The sequence below is a fragment of the Sceloporus occidentalis genome, unplaced genomic scaffold, assembly GCF_023333645.1.
Source record: "Sceloporus occidentalis isolate IW3139 unplaced genomic scaffold, rSceOcc1.0.p SCAF_3, whole genome shotgun sequence".
Lineage (NCBI taxonomy): Eukaryota > Metazoa > Chordata > Lepidosauria > Squamata > Phrynosomatidae > Sceloporus > Sceloporus occidentalis.
Genome location: NW_028316983.1, coordinates 238,116,293 through 238,140,972, shown reverse-complemented (window position 1 = coordinate 238,140,972; position 24,680 = coordinate 238,116,293). Strand labels below are relative to the sequence as shown.

General features: G+C 44.4%; 1 protein-coding gene across 2 annotated transcripts in view; it reads left to right on the top strand.

Moving 5' to 3' along the window:
- The first annotated feature begins 1,488 nt into the window (after positions 1-1,488).
- Positions 1,489-24,680, top strand: part of KCNQ3 (potassium voltage-gated channel subfamily Q member 3) — a 188,625-nt gene continuing 165,433 nt past the window's right edge. For both annotated transcript variants that reach the window (XM_089517979.1, XM_089517978.1), the window contains exon 1: positions 1,489-2,054. In XM_089517979.1, coding sequence (XP_089374105.1) covers positions 1,597-2,054 — 458 coding nt within the window. In that variant the 5' untranslated portion in view covers positions 1,489-1,596. The remainder of the gene's footprint in view (positions 2,055-24,680) is intronic.

The window sequence follows — 24,680 nt, the reverse complement described above, 5'->3', positions numbered from 1 at the left end:
TGAAACCCATGTTGACTTTTTGTGATTATGGCATTGCCTTCTAGATGTTCACAGACTCTCTGTTTAATGATCTGCCTTATGAGGAGAGACTTAGGGAGTTGGGGATGTTTAGCCTGGAGAAGAAAAGGTTAAGAGGTGATATGATAGCCCTGTTTAAATACTTAAAGGGATGTCATATTGAGGAGGGAGCAAGCTTGTTTTCTGCTGCTCCAGAGACTAGAATAGGGAACAATGGATGCAAGCTACAGGAAAAGAGGTTCCACCTCAACATTAGGAAGAACCTCCTGACAGTAAGAGCTGTTTGATAGTGGAAGACATTCCCTCGGAGGGTGCCAGAGTCTCCATCTTTGGAGGTCCTTAGGCAGAGGCTAGGCGGCCATCTGTCGGGAGTGCTTTGACTGAGATTTCCTGCATGGCAGAAGGGGGGGTTGGACCGGAGGGCCCTTGGGATCCCTTCTGGCCCTAGGATTCCTTCCCTTGAGCCCCCTTCCCCTATCCATTCAGCCTTTTCAAGGGAGGCAGGGGAATGGCAGAGGCCAGAGGTGGCAAAGGCAGATGCTGGAGGGGCCGCGGGGCACCTGCTGGCCTCCTCACTCCTCCCTCCCTCCCTCCCTCCCTCATGACGCCATTCAGAGGCAGAGCAGGAGGAGGAGGAGGAGGAGGAGGAGGGGGCTCCAGGGCCGAGGGTGAGGCCAGGCTGGGCGGAGCCAGGCGGCGGCAGCAGGGAAGGCGGAGGAGCCCCGCTCTCCGGAGATGCCCGGCTCCTGGCTGCCTGCTCCAGGTGTGGCGCTCCTCGCCTCCTCCTCCTCCTCCTCCGCTCTAAGCCTCAGAGGCAGCAGCAGCAGCATCTCCCCGCCGCCTCCAGCATGACTTGACAGAGGATGTGATTGCCTTCCTTTCCTTTGCCCTCCTCCTTCTCTCCTCCTCCTCCTCCATTTGGGGTCCCTGCTCTCCCTCTCTCCTCCTCCTCTTCTTCCTTTTGGGGCCCTGCTCTCCCCTTTCTCCCCCTCTTTAGGCTCCCCTAACGCTCTCCCTCCCTCCCCTCTGCTTTCTTTTGAGGTGCCTGCTCGCCCCTTTCAGCCCCCTTCTTCCACTCCCTCTCTCCCTCCCTCCTCCTTTTCCTCTTGGGTTCCCTGCTCCCCCATTTTCCTCCTTTTGGGAGGGGGTCCTCCTCCTTTCCTCCTCCTTTTAGGGTCCCCTCCCGATCCCCCTCCCTCCTCTTCTCTTCCTCTTTTTGAGGTCCCTGCTCCCCCTCTCCCTCCTCCTCCCTTGGAGGTCCCTGCTCTCCCCTTTTGGTCCTCTTTCTCTCCTCCTCCTCCTCCTCCTCTCTTCCTCTTGGGGTCCCTGCTCTCCCTTTTCCTCCTCGTTCTCCCTCTCCCTCTTCTCTTCATCCTTTTAGGTCCCTGCTCTCCCTCTCCCTTCTCCTTTTTGGGGGTCCCTGCTCTCCCCTTTCCCTTTCCCTTCCCCTTTGTCCCCTTCTCCCCCTCCCTCCCTCCCAGCCTGGGTCCCAGACCATGGCCTTAGGTTCCTCGCGGCTGCTGCCCCTGCTCCTGCTCCCCCCTTGCTCACCCCTCGCCGGGACCCTCAGGGCAGGAGATGGGACTCAAGTCCCGAAAGGCAGCGGCTGCGGGGGCAGGAGGAGGGAGAGCCCCCAGCCCCTCTCCCGCTGCTGCTCCCGCTGCTGCTGCTGCTCCTGGCAGGGGCTCAGTGGTGGTCGTTGAGGGGGCATTAGGGGCGGCCTCGGGAGGGGGAGCCAGGGGTGAGCAGGAGAGGAAGGCGCCCCTCTCTTTGGCGGGGGACCTGGAGCAAGGGGCCGACAAGGACGGGGCCCTCCTCTTGGAAGGGGCCCTGGGGGCCGAGGAGGAAGAAGAGGAGGAGGAGGAAGAGGGGGTCCTCCGGAGGACGGGGCCCCAAGGGCTGGGCCTCCTGGCCAAGAGCCCCCTCAGCCGCCGCCCGGCCCCCAGGAACCAGCTCCAGTACCGGCGGAGCCAGACCCTCATCTACGACGCCCTCGAGAGGCCCAGAGGATGGGCCCTGCTCTACCACGCCTTCGTGTGAGTCCGGGGCCCGGGATCCAGGGGGAGGAAGGGGGGGCAGGCTCCTGTCTTGGGCTGCATCCACACTGGAGAAATAACCCAGTTTGGCACCGCTTGAACTCTTGTCTGACTCAAGGCTTTGGAATTCTGGGAGTTGGAGTATGTTGTGGGCCACAACATACTCCAACTCCCAGAACTTCAAAGCCTTGAGCCAGGGCAGTTAAAGCCATTTTTAGGATGCCCAGGTAGACTCCAAGGTACTACAGGATCCCTTGCCATGCCATCTTTTTAAAGGAAGTACAGTCTCAAAAGGGGCATACAATTCGTTTAGGACACCATCTCAGAGGGGCTACAGGTTCCTTTTGCATACCATTTTTTTAAAGGATGCAGTTCAGTCTCAAGATCCCTTTCCATCCCCCACCCCCCTTTTCAAAAGTTTGCCCAGTTGGTCTCCAAAGGTGCTACTAGTCCCCTTTGCCTGCCCTTTGTTTAGGAGGCACAGTTAGTGCGAATGGTCTGGTGGGTTCCAAGGTGCTACAGGATCCCTTTACACACCATTCTTTTTTTAAAAGGATGCACAGTTAGTCTCAGAGGTGTAACAGGTCCTCTTTGCATGCCATTTTTTTTAGGACGTGCAAAGTTTGGTGCAAAGGTAGGCTTAAAGGTGCCACAAGGTCCTTTTGGGTACCATTTTCAAAGAGTGGACTGTTAGTGTAAATGGACAGGTAGTCTCCAAGGTGAGACAACAAGATCCCTTTCCATAGCATTTTTTAAAGGAAACACAGTCTTGAAAGGTGCTCCAAGATCCCTTTGCATACAGTCTCAAAGGTGCTCCAAGATTCCTTTGATCCCCCGTTTTTTAAAGATGTATAGTTGGTCTCAAAAGGTGCTACAAGTCCCCTTTTCATGCCATTTGTTTAGGAGGTACAGTTAGTCTCAGAAGCGTTACAAGTCCTTAGTTTTTTTGTGGGGTTTTCAGGCTATGTGGCCATGTTCTAATAGAGTTTCTTTCTGACGTTTCGCCAGCATCTGTGGCCTTCGACTTTATGTTACAAGTCCTCTTTGCATACCACTTTTTAGGATCCACAGTTAGTGCAAATGCACAGTTGGTCTCCAAGGTGCTACAAGACCCCCCTGCAGACCATTTTTTAGGGCTGTTAAAGCATTACAAACAACACAGTATCTTACAGTCTCTGGAATCCTTTTTCTTCTTCCAGAAGCCATATCCAAAATATCTGGCTTTTTTGGAAAGGGAGGAACTGTTTCCCTCTGGCTTCAGCCTGAAGGTCCTAGTCCTCAGTGATGGCTGGTGACTCCCATGTCAATGGGGGCCATGAAACTATCCTAGGTATCACTCTAAACTTTGAAAGAGCTGTCCAAGGTGCTGAACCCAGAATAGACTCAGGAGTCCCTGTCAATGGACTCTGGGCATGAATCTGAACTTTAAAGGCGTCCTCCAAGTTTCTGAATACTGTCTTCAGAATAGTATCCTTTTGGACTCACACCCAGAATGGATTCACTCCCCAGCTGACCTCAGACACTTTGGGATTCTGGAGAAGCTGAAAGCCTTCCTTGTTTGAAATATTTGAACAATCTTAAAATAAAGGTGTTGTAGATATTGGAATGGAGAGCTCTGCTGGTCTGGCCCCATTTTGCACATTACGGGGCTGTGTGCCATGTACCGAACAGGGAACTGTTGTTGATCCTGGCTCTCTGAACAAGTCTGTTGCTCAGAGACACAGATCTTCAGACCCATCTTGGCTGCCTTGGCGCTTTATGCTTGAAACATCTCTGCTAACATCACAAGGGAATGTGCTGCTGGAGAAGGCTGGGTCAAATGTGGTGTCCTACACGCATCTATCTCACAATGTGGTTGTGACTGACAAGCCATGAATGCCTTTCAAGGAATACTGCCTGAGCGCTGGCTCTTCTGAGGGCTGCTTCGAAGAAAGTGTTGTCTTTTTGTAGCCTAGGGAGTGCATACAAATGAGAAATGCATTCAGAGCACTGAATTCTTGCAAAACCTGAAATCCCGATTTATGAGCACACACATTGCAAAACCTCTGAAAAATTAAATGGGACGAAAAAACACTAATAGGAATTTTCTTTGTAGTAGCAGACAGCTAGATATAATTTAGGGTGTCTCTTGGTGCGGTGTTAAAGGCAGTAGATGATTTGCTCATCCACCCTTCCAGTTCTTTCCACTCATCTCCTTTTCTTGCAAGGGGAAAGTTGCCAAGATGATGGATTGATGTGCTTTGTTGTAGTAGAATGTAGTGTTATTTACCTCCGAAATAGCGAGCCTTTGAGAGATTTACAGGTGCAAGATGGGAAGCTTGTGATAACGTCATGTTATCTTGGTCACATGTAAGAGAACATGTTTTGCTGAAAGTCTAAAGCACTCAAGGTGTTAGGGAGAATTTGCCATAGAAACAGCCGTGTTTTCTGATCCGTGAGCCTCGGTAGGAGCCTTGTGGAAACTTTTTGTCAGCAGGAAAAAAAGAAACACATGGAGAATTTCTCCGGGAACAACCTTTGAACATAATGACAATAACAACATCAGTTCCTTTGCTGCTTTCAGAATCAACAGTGGAAAGACATGTTTTCTCGGCTCTGCCCTTTTGGTTGTTTATGACATCAAATATGTTCAAAATGTGGTCTTAGCTCAGCTCAAAGAGCCCCACCAAATTATGAAATGTTCATACTGTATTTGTTTTTAAAATGAGACACTGACCATTCTCAGTTCTCCATTTAAAAATGTAGATGAATTAAATTTGCTTTAAAAAAAAAGGTATGATGCTTTTTAAAAACTATAGATCACATTAAGAGTACTTTTAGGTCAGTGTCTGATTTCTGACAAAAGCCTACTAAATGCAAACAGGGCACAGAAGTTGTGCTCTTTCTATCCATTACTTCTAGGTATACTGCACTTGTATATGGATGTTCACCTGATATTGTGGCTAATGAATATTCTGCCAGCGAGCGGTATCTCCATCTAACATTACTAGGCTGTATATGGAGGTTTTCTATGATATCAGAGGCCATTGATTATCTGCCAGGCATTTATAGTTACTAAAATGAAACATTTTGCTGAATATTTGAGGCTGCAGTGTGCAGAATTTGGGATGAAATGACCTGAAACAAAGACTTTTAGCATGGTTAAGAAGCCTGTGGTCTGCCACAAGTTGATCTGGGTGTCTTGTGGTCATAACAAGTATGTGGGAAGATAAATTGTTGGTGTGTTACAACTGGCTGTTTACCCTCAAGCCAGCCTGAAATAGCCTTAAGAGAAGAGAAATATCTGTCTCTTGAGGTGAAAGGATCAGATGCTAAAAGATGCAATATCTGGTGTATAAAGGAGGGCAGGGAAAGGAATTCACTGTGTGGAAGTTAAAGTAGGCTGAATCAAAATGAGAAATGATTTTGAGCAGCAAAGGTGACTCATCTGTGCAACAGACAATTAAAGGGATGTGGTTGATTCTGTGTTGCTCATCTTCCCAGCAAGTCTAGAGGCTTCTTAAAGAAGGGAGGATAAAGTGAATGTAGAGTGTGGTGTGAAAAAAACAACAACAGCATCCTGAAAAACAGTGCCCCCCCCCTTTAAAAAAAACAGCACAAGTGTCTAGACCTTAAGGTCTCTGAAGATAGGTTTGAAAGGATGTGGAGAATGCCTGGTGATATAGCGGGTAGCCCTAAGCAAATATTCCAGTATGTTTTGGTGCTTTCCATAGTTTTGACCTTTTCAATAGCAGTCAGGAGCAGATCACAGTATACCAAATATGCTAATTTTGGTCAGCTGGGTAAGATATAAATGTTGAAGAATTCAGTTTTCATACATGAATGCGAGAGTTGGTCTTGACCACAGCGATATTCTGTTAAGGGCTTTTGGTTACTGGGGGTGTCTAAAATTTGAGATTGGTTGCAAGCTTTTGCAGATGTACCTGTCAAAAAACAGGAGAGCTGCCACCAGGGCTGCTACTACATTGTAGAATTAATGCCGTTTGACACTTCTTAAACTGTCATGGCTCTGTTCTATGGAATCCTGGGATTTGTAGTTTGCTGTGGCTCCAGAGCTCTCTGACAGAAAAGGCGAGATACTTCACAAAATGAGAAATCCCAGAATTCTGTAGCATTGAGCCACGGCAGTTAAAGTGGTGTCAAATGGCATTAATTCTGCAATGTGGCAGCAGCCCAGGTTTCCTGGGAACCTGTTCCTGTTAAAGGCAGTGCAACTTTGGCCCCTGTGATTGGCAAGCACTGTGCCAACCCTGGGTTGTCCAGGTCTGATATCCATTTTAAGAGCCCCATCTTCTGCCCTGCCTTGTTGACCAGTTTCGATCTGATTCATAAGATGTGCTGTCCTGAAAGACTAGATTTCAGTTTGGCTTTCTGTGAGGACAACTGGGTGCTACTCACATTTTGTGGTTGTTTCAGGGTTTGTTTTTTGTTATTACTACTTAGTTTTGTAGTTCAAGCTAGATTCTTCCCCCCACAACACACATGTTGTTCACATGGAAAAATGGCAGGCAGGCATATGTTTAAAATAGTTGTTGCTGTTGTTGTTGTTGTTCTGCTAAGGGGTTGGGGAAGGGTCTTCTTTACTGTGGCTCCCTGTTTATGGAATCCACCTCTTGCCAAGACTGCTTGATACCAAAGTTGTTGTTGTTGTTGTTGTTATTATTATTATTATTAAGCTTTATTAAGCTTTATTTATGAAGCGCTGTAGATGTACACATAGATGTTGGCTTCATCTAGATACCAAAGTTAAAAAAAAAAGTTTTTTCTTATTAAAGACTTTGGGGCATAATTGTTGTTTTTTTTTTAAAATGTACATGTTCATTGTGGTTGTTATTGGCTTCAGGTCATCTCTGTGCTTGTCTGCATGGGTGATTTACTGTGCCCTGTTTACATGATGCAGGGCCAAAATCCTAAATTGGGTCTGGACTGTCTTCACAATGCCTGGACCCAATTCAGGGCTTTGTGCCCCCCCCCCCAACAATCTGGATTTAAATAACCCACCTTTTGCTTCGGGTTTTCTGCTCTTTTTGCAGTGACGATGATGGCTGTTTCACTTGTGGTCCCTGCAAGCTGCCCGACACTGGCATTCTGGGCACAAGTCATTCTGAGGTTAGAGCAAAGCACTCGGTGTTGATAACATGACTAGTGCCTCATTCTGACCTCAGCAGCAGCTCTGGGCAATGAATAGGGACAGTGTGAGAAGGCAGCTGTCCATTGCTCATTGAAGAGTTGAAAACCTGCAGCAGAGAGAGCTGGTTGGGGTTGGGTGGGTGGAATTCAGGGCCAGAATACTCTAGGAGCACACAGAATAATGTGGCAAGTGAAGACACAGCCTCCATCTTAAGGTGACCTTATCATAGGGTTTTGTTGGCAATTGCCTTCCTCTGAGGCTGAGAGTGTGTGATTTGACCAAGGTCATGCACTGGGTTTCCATAGCTGAGCAAGGATTCAAACACTCACCTCCTGTCATCCTGGTCCAGCACTCAAACCACTATATCATGCTGGCTCTAAGTGTATCTGTGCATGCTTTTGGCTGGGTTTTTTTTGCCTTTTCCCATCATTCACATGTTGTTTTTAGCACAACTATGCAAATGATATCATTCACACATTCTGGGTTTGTTATTCACACCATGGAACCACATCTGTGTGCATCTTTGCAAGTTCAGTTGCTCACACGTGCCAGCATTCAAATATAGATGGCATCGATGATGAGAATGTATTTGAAGCACATTCAAGGCCTGTAGAGTTTTGTCCTGATTTATCCCGGGTCTATTTGCATTGATTGTTCACACAGCCCAGAATCCAAATCTTTTAGAAAAACTTGGGGGGGGAAATCTGACATCGAATGGCCCTGCTTAAGTGGGGGGTTTGGCAGCGTGACCCCCAGATGCATTCAAAATGCATGTGAACAACAAAGATTCAGGCCAGATTTTACCTGGCGTATTTTTACTGTCTGAAAAACAGATCACCCTGGTGCTCTGTTTAATATGATGTGATCTTCATTAATCAATTTTATTGTTTTTAGTCTGGAATTGTTTAAATTGCTTAAATTGTTCTAATTGTATGCCCCCCAGAAATTTCACAATGCAGAGTGGAATAGAAATGGTTAAACAGATAAGTAGAAATGCCAGTGGATTATTGTGAATCTAATGGCTGAGCCAATTTTGGCACTGCAAATTGATGAGGCAGCAGGAATAGACAGATACTTTTGTTCCTGAATGAAGGCATATTCATAACTGAATGGCTGACATACAGTAGACGCGAATTAGTGACTTTGATGGAGAAGCTGTCACTGGTGCTGGATTTTAAGCAAGGTGCAAGGCATGCTGTTTTTGTTCTTTTGTTTTTTCACATGGGATGTGAGATGATGCATTTGTTCAGGTGGAAAATCTGCTTTTAAAAAAAATCTCAGGATTAAGGTACAGGGGGTCTCTCAGGATATGCTTTCTCAGTTTAGAAATATATTTATAGCAATGGCAGTTAGTAATTCCTGTGTTATTGGAATAGTGAATCTGCTGTGGGTTTTAACCTAGACTTGAAAGACACTACAAGTTGAGTCTCCCTTATCTGAAATGCTTGTGATCAGATGTGTTATGGATTTTGGATTCCCTCCACCCCAGATTTTGGAATATTTGCATATAGATCAGATATCTTGGAGGTGGGGCCCAAGTCTAAACATGAGGTTCATTTATATGTTATATACACCTTATAAACATAATTTGTAGATAATTTTATACATAATATTTTTAATAATTTGTTGACTGAAACAAAAGTTGGGTACATGAAACCTCAGAAAACAAAGGGGCCACTATCTCAGCCACCCATGTGGACAATTTAGGATTTTGGAGTATTTTGGATTTTGGAATTCTCGATAAGGAATACTCAACGTGCATGAATTTTGTTTGAACTTACATCTTAGTTCCTATAATGGAAGCAACATGGGATTTTAAATGCATAGATAAACCTGAAGTGAATCCCCCCCCCCTCCCGCTGCCACTCATTTGTAGTATTAGAAATGAGCTTGCGGTCTTTTATTGTCAGTCCAACTCTGGTTCCCTTTCTTTCTCCTTTCATCATTTGGGATTTGCAAGGAGGGCAAGATTTCTTGCAATTGTTAAATGAATGGGAGTCAGAAAGCAGCATCTGTTTCCTGAAAGCTATTCAGATCTTTACTAGTAGAAGCCAATCTATCTTCAACATGCCATGGTCCTTGGTTCATCTGGTCATCTTAGTATTATCAGTGGTCCCAGTCTTGTGGTATTAGAATAATATATAGCTGAGATCTACCTGAAGAAACTGTATCTATATGAGCCTACCCAGATTCTGAGATCTTTCCTTCTCTTGGTCCCCGTTCCTTCACAGGCACATCTGGTAGGATCATGGGAGAGGGTGGCTGCTCCCAACCTGGGGGACTCCCTCCCTAAGTAAGCTAGGATGTCCCCATTTGCAGGCCTTACAATAGCAAGTGAAAATGTTTCTGCTCTGAGAACCATTTAGGAATGGACAGCAAGGACAAGGGATTTTAACAGTGTGAAGTTTTACTGTTTCATGGATTTGTTTTCCATGGTGTTAATTCTACTGATAGTTTAATTGCTTTTTAACTAACATTAACCTTTTGTATGTTTTTGCCCATGTCTTGGTATATGTTTTTATTTATATTCACTTTAATTTTTGTTAAGCACCTTGAGTCCCAAGTTCAGGAGAAAAAAGTACAACAGAAATGAATCCATGATGTGCATTGTGATGGCGGTGATGATGGTCACAGTGAGCCTAATGGGGACATATAGAATCATAGAGTTGAAAGGGGGCTCATGGTCCATTGAATCCAACTTTCTGCTCAATGCAGGATCTCCAGCTAGAGCACCCTCAGCAAGTGGCTGTCCAGACTCTTTTTGAAGATGTTTGAAGAAGGAGACTCCACTACCTCTTTTGGTTGCATAGCTAAACTGCCCTTACCATCAAGATGTTTCTTCTAATGTACCCTCCTGTAACACCTGCATCCTCAAAGTGTGTGTGTATTTGTCCATTGCAGGGCCTGCATGTGGGAAAAGGATGGCAAAGATGGTTTGTTTCTTGCATCTGTTGGTGTTCGTAGGAACTCAAACTCTCCGCTCTAGCCCTCCTGGAACATTGCTCAGGCTTCCAGTCATGTAGCCGCTTTGTACTGCACAATCCTGCTGCATTAGCAAAGGCCCTTTTAGCTGGGTTTATTTAGTTCAGGTTTTAATTATTGATGCTAATACTTCATGTTGCACTAATAAATATTCGCCAGTGTACTTTGTAAAAGTAATGAAGTCTTGGCCATTTGAGACCTCACCACACAGTTTCTGCTATTAAATCTTTGCTGCAAGGCAGCCTGTGGATTGTGGTGTGTGTGATATCAGACATTCTCTGGTTGGGGAAATGTTACTATTTGGAGTGCAACTTCTAGAACATAGAATACTGTTTTATGTCCTATCATATAATGTGTCCATTTAGCCCAGTACTGTCTGTGGACCTTAGATTTGGCATTGCTTTGAGAAGTTATTACTTGGGAGTTACAACTCCCAGAATCCTAGAAATGAGCTGCTTGTGTCTCTGTATACAGTTGGTCCTCCATTTTCACAGGGAATCCATTCCGGACCCCTCCTCCCATGAAAACGGAGGCTTGCGCATATTCAAGCATCATAGCATGCGCCAGGCATGCAAACCATTGGAAATAGTGGAGGTCACCCCTCCGCAGATATTTGAGGGCACGGATCCAGGTCTGCGAGTTAGGAGGGGCGACTGTATACTTTTAATGCCCTCACATCAAGAAATAACTTCTTGTAGCTGTGGATATTTAGAAATGTTTTCCATGTGATGTCCAAGAGACACATTTGGGGGTGCTGCAGGGGTTAAGCAGTTCCTAGTTGAGAGCTGAGTAACTTTTGCAGCTCTGACAGCCTTTTTCTGCTCCTGGAACCATATGAGGACCACATGGACTGCCAGAAAACAAAGAAGCGGAAAATGCTTGGAAGTCCCCTTCTGAACCAGTGTTTTTAAAATGTTACACAGTGCGGCAGGGTCCTATAATCTTCAAAAGTTGAGTCGCCATTTCTGGAGGCTTTTAGAAGAGGCAATTGACCTTTTGGGGGCCCAGTAAATGAGAAGACTAGAGAATCTGGAGAGGTTGAGGGCCACAAAAAGCATCCTAGAGGACACACCCACTGTCCTGCCTTTTTTGCATCTCTTTCTGCATCCCTTTCACCTCTGGCCCTAATCTTCTGGGAAAGACAGTCATTTCCACTATGTTTTCTTGGGGATAGTGACTTCTGTCTGCCAGACTGTCTTCCCTATTGGTTGCTTCTCCTCTTTGCTTAGAGGCTAAGTTATGTAGGGAGAATATCAGGGCATTACCTCCCAAATAAGAATTCTGTCCCCCACTCCAATTTAATTTTCCTTCAGTCTTCAAATTTCTGGCACTGCTGTAACTTAAAACTTCAGTTGAGCATTTAGAAATGCAGTTTAGGCATCTGAAGAAAAGGGTCAGGTCACTACCAAGGGAATGCAATGTTTCACTCTCTGCAATGACAGAAAGTTGGAGGTGGGAGGAAAGATTATTTGTGGGGGAGAATACTTATTTTTTTTTTTTTGGTGGGGTGTCAGTGACTTTATTTTGCCCATGTGACTTCTGTGATGGTGTTGGATTGCCGTGAGCTTGCTGCTACAAGGAGGGGGATTTTTTTAGATTAAAATGGCCCCTATCATGACTGAAACAGTGGCGGGATACAGACGGGCAAAAAGGGGTGTATTCATGACGTCATGAAGGTAGAGCCTTCAGACGGGCCTTACCTGAATGCCGCCATGAACACGCCCCCCGCACGCCCCAAGCGGGAAGAAGCGGCATTAAAAAGGTGCTGCTTTTCTCCACTTCTTTTCCGTTTGATGCGCAGCTGCGCAGCTCCGTCTGTAAGCTGCTGCACCGGTACGCCAGAATTGCTACGCTGATAATTTAAGTTGCCCATTTAAAAGCTCCGTGTCTGCTGCGTCGCATAATGAGTCGGGGTCCTGGAACATGCGCAGTTTGCAGTCAGGCTTTAATTGCAGCGTCAGCTGCCATGCAGGTGTGGAAGCTGCAGCACAGCTGCAGCGCATTTTAAGACTCGTAACCCTAACCCTAACCCTAACCCTAACCCTAGAGCAACATGTACGCATGCGCTGCTTGGAAAGTTTGGACTTTAAAGTGAGCCCCTACACACATTCCTGTGCCATTTTCACCTAACAATAAAAACCGCTAAAACTGTAAATATTTACATATGTACAAGGGAGGTGATGGGGGATGGCAGGGGGACAGCGGTGGCAGCGGTGACAGCTGTGGCTGTGCATTGCAGATTCAGCAAGAGCGCGGGGACCAAAGGAGAGGAGGCATCCATGATGCTGGTGACACTGGCAAAGTGCAAGTGGACAAGGATGCCAACACCAGCTGATCACCAGCTGGCAGGAGACCACCATTGTTCTTGGGCAGAGCGGGGGAAAAAGTTTTAAAGGGGCTTGGGCACTTTAAATGTGCCCATAGGCTTTCTGCCGCCGCTGCTTAGCGCTGCAGCTGCGCAGCTGCGCATCCGCCAGCCGGCAAAGGAAAAAAAAAGCCCTGTTTTTGGCCGCCCGTGAGGAAGCTGCCTCTCTCTTTGCAGCGTCCTCCAAGGTGGCGGTTTGGAAACTGCGGGTCAGAAACGGCCCCAGGTGAGGCGTCTTCACTGCCCCCCATGTGGAAGCCCCATCTCCTGAGCCACGCCCCTGGGGCGGGCGGTCTGGAGGCTCCGTATTCAGCAGAATACACCTCCAAGACGTCTTCCCCTGCCCGTTTGTATCCCGCCAGTGTTTCTCTACCTTGTGTGCCATTTGTGCTCTGTGGTGCTTCCTTGCAAGTGGATTCTTGGGGGCTAGAGGTCTGAGCTACCACAGGGTTTATCAGATTGAACACAGGACAGAGCTCCTGTAGCTTTAAGTGTTAGCAGAGCCATTGGTGTGAGACAGTGTGGTGTACTGGTTTGGGAGCTGGACATTTACTCTGGAGATCAGGATTTGAATCCCTGTTCAGCCATGGAGACCCACTGAGGAGACCCCTTCAGTAAGTCTTGGCCTCAGAGGGATGCAAAGGCAACCCCCTTCTGAACAAAACCTGCCAAGAAGACCCCATGATAGGTTCACCTTAGCATCACCATTAGTTGGAAATGATGTGAAGGCACACAACCACAAGATCATTTGGGCAGAACTGTGGCAGGTGTCCTCCACCTTCCCCTAACAACTTACCTTTTAATTGCTACAACTCCCCCTCCCAGCACATTTATTGGCTTGCAATGGGTGGGAATGGAGCAGCACCCATCTCTATTCTGTAGCTGGAGGTGATGTTACTGCTATGTATTCAGCTATAGCTATGGGTAGAGCTGGGGTATGCTTGCTTGGGTGGAAGAAACCAGGAGTCTGAGTTTGGATACATGCTTTCAATTTTTAGTTTGTGTACCCATTCATGTGAGTGAGGAAGATGCAACTGGATGTGTGCACTAGTACACTGTTTCTCACAATGAGCCAGGATAGCTCAGCTTTAACTATTATGTGACAACTCAGAGCAATGTGCAAGTTGGCAACATAGAGCTCTACCCCAGAAAGTTGAAGCAGATCAGGCACAGAACAGAAAGGCCCAGTTCTGTTTTTTGGTGGACTTTGTGTCATGTACATCCTCCGCCTTCCTAGTAGTTTATCCTTATCCATTAAACAAACCATCTGGTTTTGGTTCCCTTGTGAAGTTTTTGCAGACATAAAACAACAAAGAGTCAATAGAGCATCTGATATCTTTCCAGCTGTCTCTCCAAAATATTCTAATACCCTACCTCATTTATAGTACTTTATTCCCTCTTTGGCCACTAAGGTTCCAGGTTTTGAAAAAAGCTTATGACATTACATTGCATTCCTCTCCTTTTCCCTGCTGTCTGTCTGCTCCAAGAGATACAGCTGACAGTCTCTTTGTTATGCATATAGCTTTTCTAATCTACTATGTTGTAACTGTATAAATATAGCTTATATCTTGGAACTGAGTCTGCCATTCCTCACACAGTTACCATCTGCAATTGATTTTCAGTGTTTCTGTCCTCCCCACCTCTTCTTTCCCTAAATTCAAAATGTCTTCTTGATAATCTACTTGGTCAAGCCAGAACTGAACAGAGGTCCAGACTCACCAGAAATAGCGTGTAGATTATTATTATTATTTTTTAAAAAAATATTGACCTTCAGTATACATTTTGAAAGAAACATACACTAGAAGACTGCTACAATCAACTCCTGTGATATCAAGACATTCTTTTGTTATTCTTTAGATTTTGTAAATAAGTAAGGGATGTGCATTCATTACATAGATGATAGAATTAATGTTAAAAGTAAAAGAAAAGATAAGGCATTTATAACATAACAAAAAAGAGCTGTTAGGAGGGAAGTTAATGATTGAAGTAGAGTGAATGTCTTTGTTGGGTGATAATAGTATACTGATGCTTCTTGATTTTTGTTTGTTCACAATGGATGTAGTAAAATTCAGCTAAAGATATTTTAAAAAGAAAGAAGTGTACAACAGAAGACTCGAACAATCAACTCCTGTAATATCAAACTGTAATTGAAAGCAAACCAGAAGTTGGAAAACCAATAAACTAGGGCTGGGCAATCTCTGAACCTCCAGTTAATGGCTAAGATTCTGGCTTTCACATGTAGAGCATAACTCTCTGCATGCACAGTCCTGTACTTTTCCATCCCAACAGCTATAAAGACCTGGGAAAGTGGGTCTTTGGAGGGAGGATGACTCAGGGAGGCATCTCTATTGGGAATAGTGCCCTTCAACATGTTCACAATTGATTGGGAGCTGGGGTGGGCAGTATGGTGGCCAGGTTTCCTGATGACACTCAATTATTTAAGGTGGTGAGAACAAACACTGATTGCAAAGTGGTCTGAAAATGAGGGAATAAACAAGAAAAAGGCAGCTTAGATTTAGGACAAGCAAGTGTAAAGTGAAACAGAAAACTTCACCCGTACCCTAAAGGAACTGAGCTGGCTGCAATGGACCAAGATCTCTTTTGCACTGCACTGTGTGGGCAGAGTGTTCACATCCTGCGACATATTGGCTCCATGTGTGCTCAAAAAAACTCTAGTTGTTGGTTCACAAACTCACAGCCATGCTTGGATGATGCTTCAAACTTTATTTAACCTAAGTCACAAGTCCCGACACCCCAAATAAAACCCTCAGACAAAGGTGTTCTCCAACTTCTTCATTGAGATTCCTCATCAAACTCTCCCATCCGACTGAAGCACTTCTCCAGGATTTCCACTTCAGCTTTATCTCTCTCTTCTGGTTTAGGACCCTGCTCCCACTGTTCTGCCTTCAGGTCCCACCACTCTCCTTCCAGGGTTTCTCCCTCTTACCATCGCCACTCCCCTTCATGGGGGTACCTAAAGTCTCCTTCCTCTTTAGGGTCGCGAAGTTTTACCTCTAGGTGTGGCCCAACTCTTAACAGCCTGTGCCTTTCCTGAGCAGAGTCACTGGGCGACCTTCGCTCCCAGGACTCCTGATTACCTTCCCTGTCCCTGCTCCAACCGCCACTCCACATCCAGTTCTTCCATGTCTTGACCTCCTCCCTGCGTTCTCCTCTCCCTCACCTTTTATTCCCTTCCCCAAGGGCCTCGCCCCTCCTTCTCGGGCATCCCCAGGGCCCTCCCTTCCCTCCTGTTGCAGCTCTGCCTGATCAACCCTCTCCTCGCCCTCCTCTCCCTGAATACACACTGTTATAGCACACTGGTGCTGTTTTAAGTGCCTTGGCTCTCTCCTATTAAATCATGAGATTTGTAGTTTGGTAAGGTGTTAAGAATTCTCAACCAGAGAATTCTAGTGCCTTCTCAAATGCCATATTCCAGAATCCCATGTGATGGAACCATGACAGTTAAAATGGTTTTAATATTCTATAATTGTATAGTGTGAAAGAGACCCAAGAGATGTGAATATTAACCCATTGTAGGGCTTTTGGAATAAAATAATAATAGAATCACAGAATCTTAGAGCTGGAGGAGGTCACAAACTCTATCTAGTTCAACCCCTGCCACGCAGGAATATATGACTACTGAACACCTGATAAATGCCTATCCAAACATTATTTAAAGTCCCTCAAAGAAGGAAAGTTAACCATCTCCTGAGGCAGTCTATTCTAATGTTGAGCAGTTTTTAGAGTAAAGACATTCTTTGTGATGTTTAGGTAGAATCTCTTTCCTTGTAATTCGACTCTATGGCTTTGTGTTCTGAAGCAGCAGAAAACAAGTTTCTACATGATGTGCCTTCAGATATTTATAGATGGCTATCATCTCGCCTCTTAGCCTTCTCTTCTCCAAGCTAAACATATCCAATCCCCTAAGTCATTCTTCATAAGGTTTGGTTTCTGAGACCTTGTTCCTCGTGGTATCCTCCTCTGGAGGTGTTCCAGCTTGTCAGTATCCTTCTTGAATTGTGATGCCCTAAAAATGGAAGGCCTAGGCCCCTTGCCAACAGCTGAGGTACAGTGAAATATTCCTCCTACAACAGAGAACTCTAGATCAGTGGTTCTCAACCTTCCTAATGCAACAACTCTTTAATATAGTTCTTCATGTTGTTGTGACCACCAGCCATAAAATTATTTTCATGGCTACATGCAAATATGTGTTTTCTGATGGCCTTAGGCGACCCCTGTGAAAGTGTTGTTCGACCCCCAAAGGGGTCCCGACCCACAGGTTGGGAACCACTGCTCTAGATGATTGTACACTGCCTCATCTATTCTTGTTTATTTCCCTTGTCTTATGCCTGCAGTTGAGGCTGTTGTTGTTGTGTGCCTAAAAGACATTTCTGACTTATAAGCAATCCTAAGATGAACCTTTTATGAAGTTTTCTTGGTAAGAGTTGTTCAGAGGCGGGTTTGCTTTTCTCTGGGATTGAGAATGTATGACTTATCCAAGGCCATGCAGTGGGATTTTCATGGTTGAGCAGGGTTTCAAACTCAGGTCTTCACTGTTGTAGTCCAATGCTCAAGCCACTACACCACACTGGCTTGCACCAATGGATCTGCTAACAATTATAGCTACAGGAGCCCTATATTTAACCTGCTAACCCTTGTGGTAGCTCAGAGCTTTCAGCCTTCAAGCAAACACTGGTGAGGAAATACCACAGCACACAAAACACACTAGAAAGAGAAGTGCTGTCGGAGCATCTGTTGCTCTTCCTAGTGCTGGAATTAGGATTTGGGAGTCCTCTATGCCTGGGTCTCACTTGGCATGAAAACCCTGAGAGGAGAGAAACACAAACACCATCCCATAATTGTCCAATATAAACTGAGCTTTTTAAGCACATGTAGTGCTGTTGTAGGGGCTGGGAGTAGTGGAAAAAATGAGAAGGGAAGAGGAATAGGATGGAAACAAATGGAATGTATAGCAGATCCTGGACGAAGGCACGACTGTCTACCTGCTTGGAACCCTGAATCCCTCACCTTATTTGAAGCCAATTAGAAGGCAGGATCTACAATTTATAACAGATGCAGAGATGTCTGCTTGCTTATTTTTAGGGCAGCAGCTGCAGAAGCGAATTTTGTGGTTGTTATCATTATCATTATCATCATAATTTCTTTCAACCTGATGCTGTGCCATGAGTGACATAACATCATCATGTGACAGTCATGTGGGCTTATAAAAACTTGAACTCTGTATGGCTTTATTTGCAAGACTGGTTTAGAAAAAGACATACAATTATGTATACATCATGAAGGAGTCAAAAAGGATAGTTAGGTTAACTCTGTCCTGCAAGGGGGAAGCATCCACTTATCCTTCGGGTCCCCACACACTGAACTGACTTCTCAGCCACTTCAGAACACGAAGTGTTTTGAAACCACTATTTACATCTTGACCTGAAATGAAACCAGCCAGGCTTTTTCTTATGTAAGCCCATTAGCGATACATTACTAAGATGTTACAGTGATAAACTCAAAATGCCTGTGAATAAATACTCCTGATGTTTTTCTTTCTTTCTTTTGGAACATTATGTAGCATCACTTAGAACAAGGTTGGAAATCATTTGGCCCTCCTGATGTCAAGTAACCAAACATAGCCAATGGTGAGAAATGCTGCAGTTTGCTATCCATCAATATGGGGAGAGCTGTATTCCTATGCCAATAGAGAAGCTCCAATTTCCACATGATGTGTAGGGTTGTCTTGTTTTGTTGCAAGGGATAAGATGAGCTGGGGCAAAGAGGAATCATGCATTGTCAACCAGGTGTGGAAACTCAAACCACTCAGTTCTCATCTGTTTTAAGCTGTTTCTGACTTAGGGCAGAAACCAACACTGTCATGGAATTTTCGTGGCAAAATTTGTTCAGAGGAGGTTTGCCATTTCCTTTCCCTGAGGCTGAGAGCATGTGACTTGCCCAAGGTCACCTAGTGGATTTCATGGCCAAGTGGGGAATTGAACTTTAGCCTCACAGAATCAATGGCTCAGTACAGCTGAGATCCTACATCATAGATATACTGTAGTTATGAATGTGTAACCTGCGTTGTTGTCTCCTGACATGACTCCTCAAACCTGCCTTAAATGCCAGCAGCCATGCTGAAGTCTGTTCTGCTGATGATCAGGGAGTTGTAGGATGACATTTTCAGCCCCCTCTCACCAGTGATCTATAGTGTGATGAGGACTTGTGACAGGTGTGCTGCTTCTGTTCTAACACTTCAGATCATTGGTGGGAGGGAGCTGGAAACCTTATCCTGCAGTTCCCCAATAGCCAGCAGAACAGAGCTTTTTCACTTAGTGTGACTGTTGACTGTTATGATAGATTACTGGGGTGTGGAGAGGATATTTATGGTTGTGACAGTAGTGCCACAGTTGTGAATATGAATACCAACCATTGAGAATGCATAAATCTAACTCACACATTCAAAACTCCTCAACAGCCTACAGTTGTATCTTGTTTTTTCTCCATGTAGCTCAAGGTAGTGGGGTCACTAGGATTGTTATCAGCAAGTATGGTTAGCTCATGGTGTCACCTCATGGACCAGAAAGAGTTTTCAGGTGGCAGCAGCTGCAGCAATGGACTTCCTCTGCCTTGCCCGCCACCAGCCCAGTCAGACGTGGGAAGGGTTGCCAGGAGGTGATTGCAATGGCAGCATAGAGGACTGCACCATCTTCCCTTTCCTGCTACTGCCTTACTCTGGCCAGACCTGGAAAGATCTAGGTCTGGCTAGGTGGCTGGCAGGTCAGAAAGGTGAGGCAGCAGGTGAGACAGGAGGGCAGACCAGGCCACTGCTGCCACTGCTGTCCAGCTGCCACTGCTTTCCAGGTTTGGCTGTGTGACTGGCGGATGGGTGGACGAGGCAGTGGGAGGGAAGAGAGGGTGATGCAATGATCTACAGTGGCAGTGTCCTCTTTCTCTCTTGCACCTCTCCCTGTCCCTTTTTGCAGAGGCATCCTAGCTGTCCACTCAGTGTGGTCCACATCCTCCACACATCCCTATTGACACCCCTGGCTCAAGGCAGTGCAGGTGGTTCTCTTTCTTTCTATTTAAACTTTGTGACATTCCTATGAGGCTACATTTTCTTATTGTTAACCACTTTTAGCTTCTTTATTTCTGGAAAGATGGGGTAGACATTCAATACATTTAATAACTGCAGAAATAATACACATCATATAATGTGTGCGGGTGGTGGTGGTGGTGGTGGAAAGATAGGAAATGGGAGCCTCTATTATAGTTCCTTTTTTATGGGCATCTGACTTGTCCATCATTGGAACAGTTTTCTGAACTTCTATGAATTTTTTTTTAATGTTAGTCCTCCTCTCATAAAGCAAATCATACATTTTCCTCTGAGTTTGGAGAAGTTTCTTTTGGGGACTACAACTCCCATAATCCAAAGCCATGGATATAATAATAATAATAATAATACCTTTCCCAAACTGAATTTTTAAATTATTGCCTTTGTGTTGGACTTGGTATCATACATTACTAGCAGAGCAAATGATGCACAGCGGTAAATAGCTTCTGGCATGAAATAAAATTAAAAGGGAGAGCACAGAATATTAATAACTTTAAATAGAGGAGGTGCAAAACACCATTAAATGTGCATAGCCTTCAATTTTGGTTGGAAACTATCTGTATAAGATGAGGAAGCATGTCCCTGGAAGGGAATACAACAAGAATTTCTTTGCCTGATTCACAATGAATCTCCCTTCCCCAAAATATTGGGACCAGAAGTGCTTGGGATTTATTATTATTATTATTATTATTATTATTATTATTATTATTTTGGAATATTTGCATATATATAATGGGATATCATGGAGATGAGACTCAAGTCAAAGCATGACATTTATTTATGTTTTATATACAATTTGTACACATAACCTGAAGGTAATTTAATACATAATATTTTTATTTTTTTATACAATTCTTTATTTATATACAAGTTTGTGTACATTGAGCTATCAGAAAGCATAGGCTTCACTATCTCAGCCACCCACTGGATGATTTTTGGAATTCCAGATAAGGGAAGCTCAAATTGTATTATTTTTAATGGCCTATGTTGCTGTTGATGTAGTTATTTTATTTTGCATTGAGATATTCAGATTGTATGTGTTCCTGATTTTCTTTCCTGAATTGGTTGGCAGTGGAGGGTGGGTGGTGGGTGGGGGGTGTTGGAGATGTTTCATCATCGGGTTGCCATGAGTTAGGGTTGATTCAAGGGCAGTTAACAAGAAGAAAAACAAAACATTTTTCTATCTATACATCATTGAAAGAAATCAGAGGAACTTAGATTCTGACATGTATTTGGAATCCTCAGGCAGAGTTCTCTTCAAACTATATGTCCTACGATTCTGTAGGGTGCAGCCATGGCAGATAATGTGGAATCGGAGGCTGGCATCCAGTCCACCTTATACTTCTCCATATATTTTTGTAGTAGTTGGTACTGGTATTCTCTTCCTCCCTATGCAATGGCCAAGGTCCAAGACTCACTATTGTGCTGCAATAGGCCCCTCTATGGTCACTCTGTTACTGGTGTTGACCAGAAGGGATCTGAGAAAAATCTGGCAATGTTTTCATGTTGTGTTGTTTGCCTTCAAGTCATTTCTGACTTATGGCAACTCCAAGGTGAACTTACCATCGGGTTTTCTAGGCAGGTTTCTTCAGAGGGGGTTTGCCATTGCCATCCCCTGAGGCTGAGAGAGTGTGACTTGCCCAAAGTCACCCAGTGGGTTTCATGGATGAGTAGGAAATCAAAACCTGATATCCAGAGTCATAGTCCAACATTCAAACCGCTACAGTGGCTTATGTTTTCATAGTCAGATGCAAACCAGTGACATCATTTGTTGAGACATCTGATCAGTCCCAGCAGATCTCAGCAGGAATATAGCCAGATGCTTCTTTAATCCCTGCTGCTTTCTATTATTATTATTATTATTATTATTATTATTATTATTAATATAGTGCTGTAGATTTACACAGTGCTGTACATATAAACAATAAAATTGATAAAAATGAAACCTGCCAATGGCGTACATTCTACAAAATACATATAAAACAATAGATAATAATACAAAATAGAATTACATAAAAAATAAGCAGGCAACAAATTTAAAAACATCAAATATCAAATCAAATATCAGATAACAATCTGATAAACCAGCAATGGAGTGGCTGCAGGAAGGGGGGACTATCGTAGTGCAGTGGTGAATTCTTGGGGACCCATAATAGAGACAAAAGAGCCACTATGGAGTTTCACATGTGGAACTCTTATGCTCAGCTTGATCTTGTAGAGTTTCAACCAAAATGCTAGTGTAGTGTGAAGGGCCCCATAAGTGAACCTGGGTATACTCACTATTAAAACAACAACAATTTTGTGATGCACTAGGCCCATGACAGCATTGTAAAACTACCCCACTAAAAACCTCCCTCCAGTTTGTCCACAGAAACTCCTTGAGCCTAGTTTCCCAAACAGCTGTGAAATCCATTTGACAGTTTTATCATCTTTATAGTATTTAACCAGTTTGCTAAAATACCATGGGGATCTATGTTAGGATACTGAAATCAAAATAAATCCATAGCATTCCTACAATCCAATGAGCAAGGAACCTGAGGGGTTTTTTTAAGAGACAGAGAGATAAGATTAATCCTGTCTGATTTATTCTTGACAAATCCATGCTGGTTTTTCTACTAATCACTGTTTTGTTATCAAAATATTTATGGGAGGAATGCAGTTCTGAACATTTTGGCTGATATTGCTGTCAAACTAGCCAGACCATAGATGTTCATATCTTTCCCTCTCCTGATTTTTGGCTTACCTCTGACTTGTGGTTGCCAGAACTGTCTGGTAAGGTATCCCTTTCATTTCCCACTACCATCCTATCCTCTTTGTGCAGCAGTAGCCTGAAAGCCCAACAGCTCTTACCACCTTTCTAATTCACCCTTATAGAATAATAGCATCTTAGCATTGGAAGGGGCCTCATGGGCCATAGAGTCTAATCTCCTCCTCAGTCTTCATCTGGGGCATCCCCAGCAGGTAGCTGTCCAACCTCTTTTTGAAGATGACCAGAGAAGGAGACTCTACCATCTGTCTAGGGAATTAGTTCCATTGCTGAACCACTCTTACCGTAAAGATGTTCCTTCTATTGTTAGCAATAGCATTTTACATTTCTATACTTCTTCATACTGAACTCAGCACTCTCTAAGCAGTTTACCGTGTGTAAGCCAATTGCCCCAAACAAACTGGGTACTCATTTTACCGACCTACAGAAGGATGGAAGGCTGAGTCAACCTGGAGACCTTTGGGATCGAACTCACAATTTTGTGGCTGCAGGACCGGCATTTAACCACTGTGCCACCAGGGCTCCTGTTGCCAGGAATGCTATGGATTTATTTTACCATCCTATAACTTAAAACCATTAGATCTAGTTCTACCCTCTGAGGCAGCAGAGACCAAGCCTTCCTCAAGTAATTCTTTACTCCATCCTATGTCACCATCGCTCATTGAGAAGTGGGACTCAAAGGCTGGGATCCCATTGGTGTCTTATGCATGCGTAAATGCCCCTACGGAAGCAAGTGGGAATTTCTACCAAATGTGCAATGTCTACATTCAGTTCAGTATGGTGGAAGCAGAATTGGGCAAACAGTTTTACTGCACATGTGGCTAATATGCATTCTCCACCAATGTGCATATCTGCCCCCACTGAAATTGATAGCAGTACTCTTTTGGTTGTGTGTTTGGTGGTGCTTTTGGTTGTTCAGATGGTCATTCAACACAAGAGTCACATAGCACAATGAACACATCACTCTGTATGTGAAGATGTATGCTGTGCAACCTTGGTATGGGATCTCAGCCAAAATGTGTGGCCTTGCTGAGGGCAGTGAGATCTTTTCTAAACCTGATGAATTTCTCATTTTGTTTTCCTAAGTAGTTTTCAGCCTACGTCCTACTTTTCTGATGGAGACATCCAAAAGAAATGCAGCACCCTGTTCATCCACGGCTCAAGTGTGTAACGTAACACCTTCATTTATTAAATCCCCAGCTCCCTAACTATATTTTGCTGTCACATTACATTATGAACTTCTGACATGTTTGCTGAATCTGAGTATTTGTTGCTTTTTTTTTTTTAGCTATGCTGCCTTTTTCATTTGCTTCTTTCTTTCCTGGTTCTGCAGTTTTCAAGGTCACATTTTCTTTCCCAGGTGAGATACAGAAACAATCTCTTGCATCCCCAGTGAAATCATGTGTAGTGAGAACTTGCAAGCCTTGCTTGCATCCAGGGCTGGTGCCTACAACAGTCTGTTATGGAAAGCAGACAATCAGAATTACTTTGAATTCCTAGTTTCTTTGATGTTGTGCCCCTTCAGGTAATTTCCTGATGGAATGGTGTAATGGTGACTGTAAGATTGGCAAGATTTGTTCAGGAGGAGCTTGCCATTGCCTTTGTTTGAGGCTTAGGGAGTGTGACTTGCCTAAGGTCACCCAGTGGGTTTTGATGGCCAAGCAGGAATTTGAACCATGGTCTCCTGGAGTCCCTAGTCGAGCACTCAAATCACTACATCATGCTAGCTGTTCCTAGTTTTAACACTGATGTTTTTGTGCAATTTGAAGTCATTTTCTTGGCAAGATTTGTTCACTAGGAGGTTGCCATTGCCTTCATCTGAGTGAGTGCAGTTTGTCCAGGGTCACTCAATGGGTTTCCATGAGCAGAGATTCAAACCCTTGTCTCCAAGGTCATAGTGCAACACTCAAACCACTCTATCATGTAGGCTCTACCTGGAACCATCCTAGAACCATAGAATCACAAAATAAGAGAAAAAACAATTCCCAAGTGAATCAGTGGTTTGATTACTTCCGTAAGTAATTTCAGGAGATGGCTGAAACCATCTCCTGAAATTAGGCTCCCTGAGTTTAAAAAAAGCATGGACACAGGGTTGTACATGCTGGCCATGTCCCAAATCCCACCTGTCTGTACAGCCTACCACTGGCTCAACCTTGAATCTCTGCATTCCATAGATGTTTGGGATAGGGTGCTATCCAGTGACTAGTGCTGAAGTAAAGTTCAGTTGTCTGCTCTTCTCTATTTGGTTCTCTATTTGGAATGGAGGG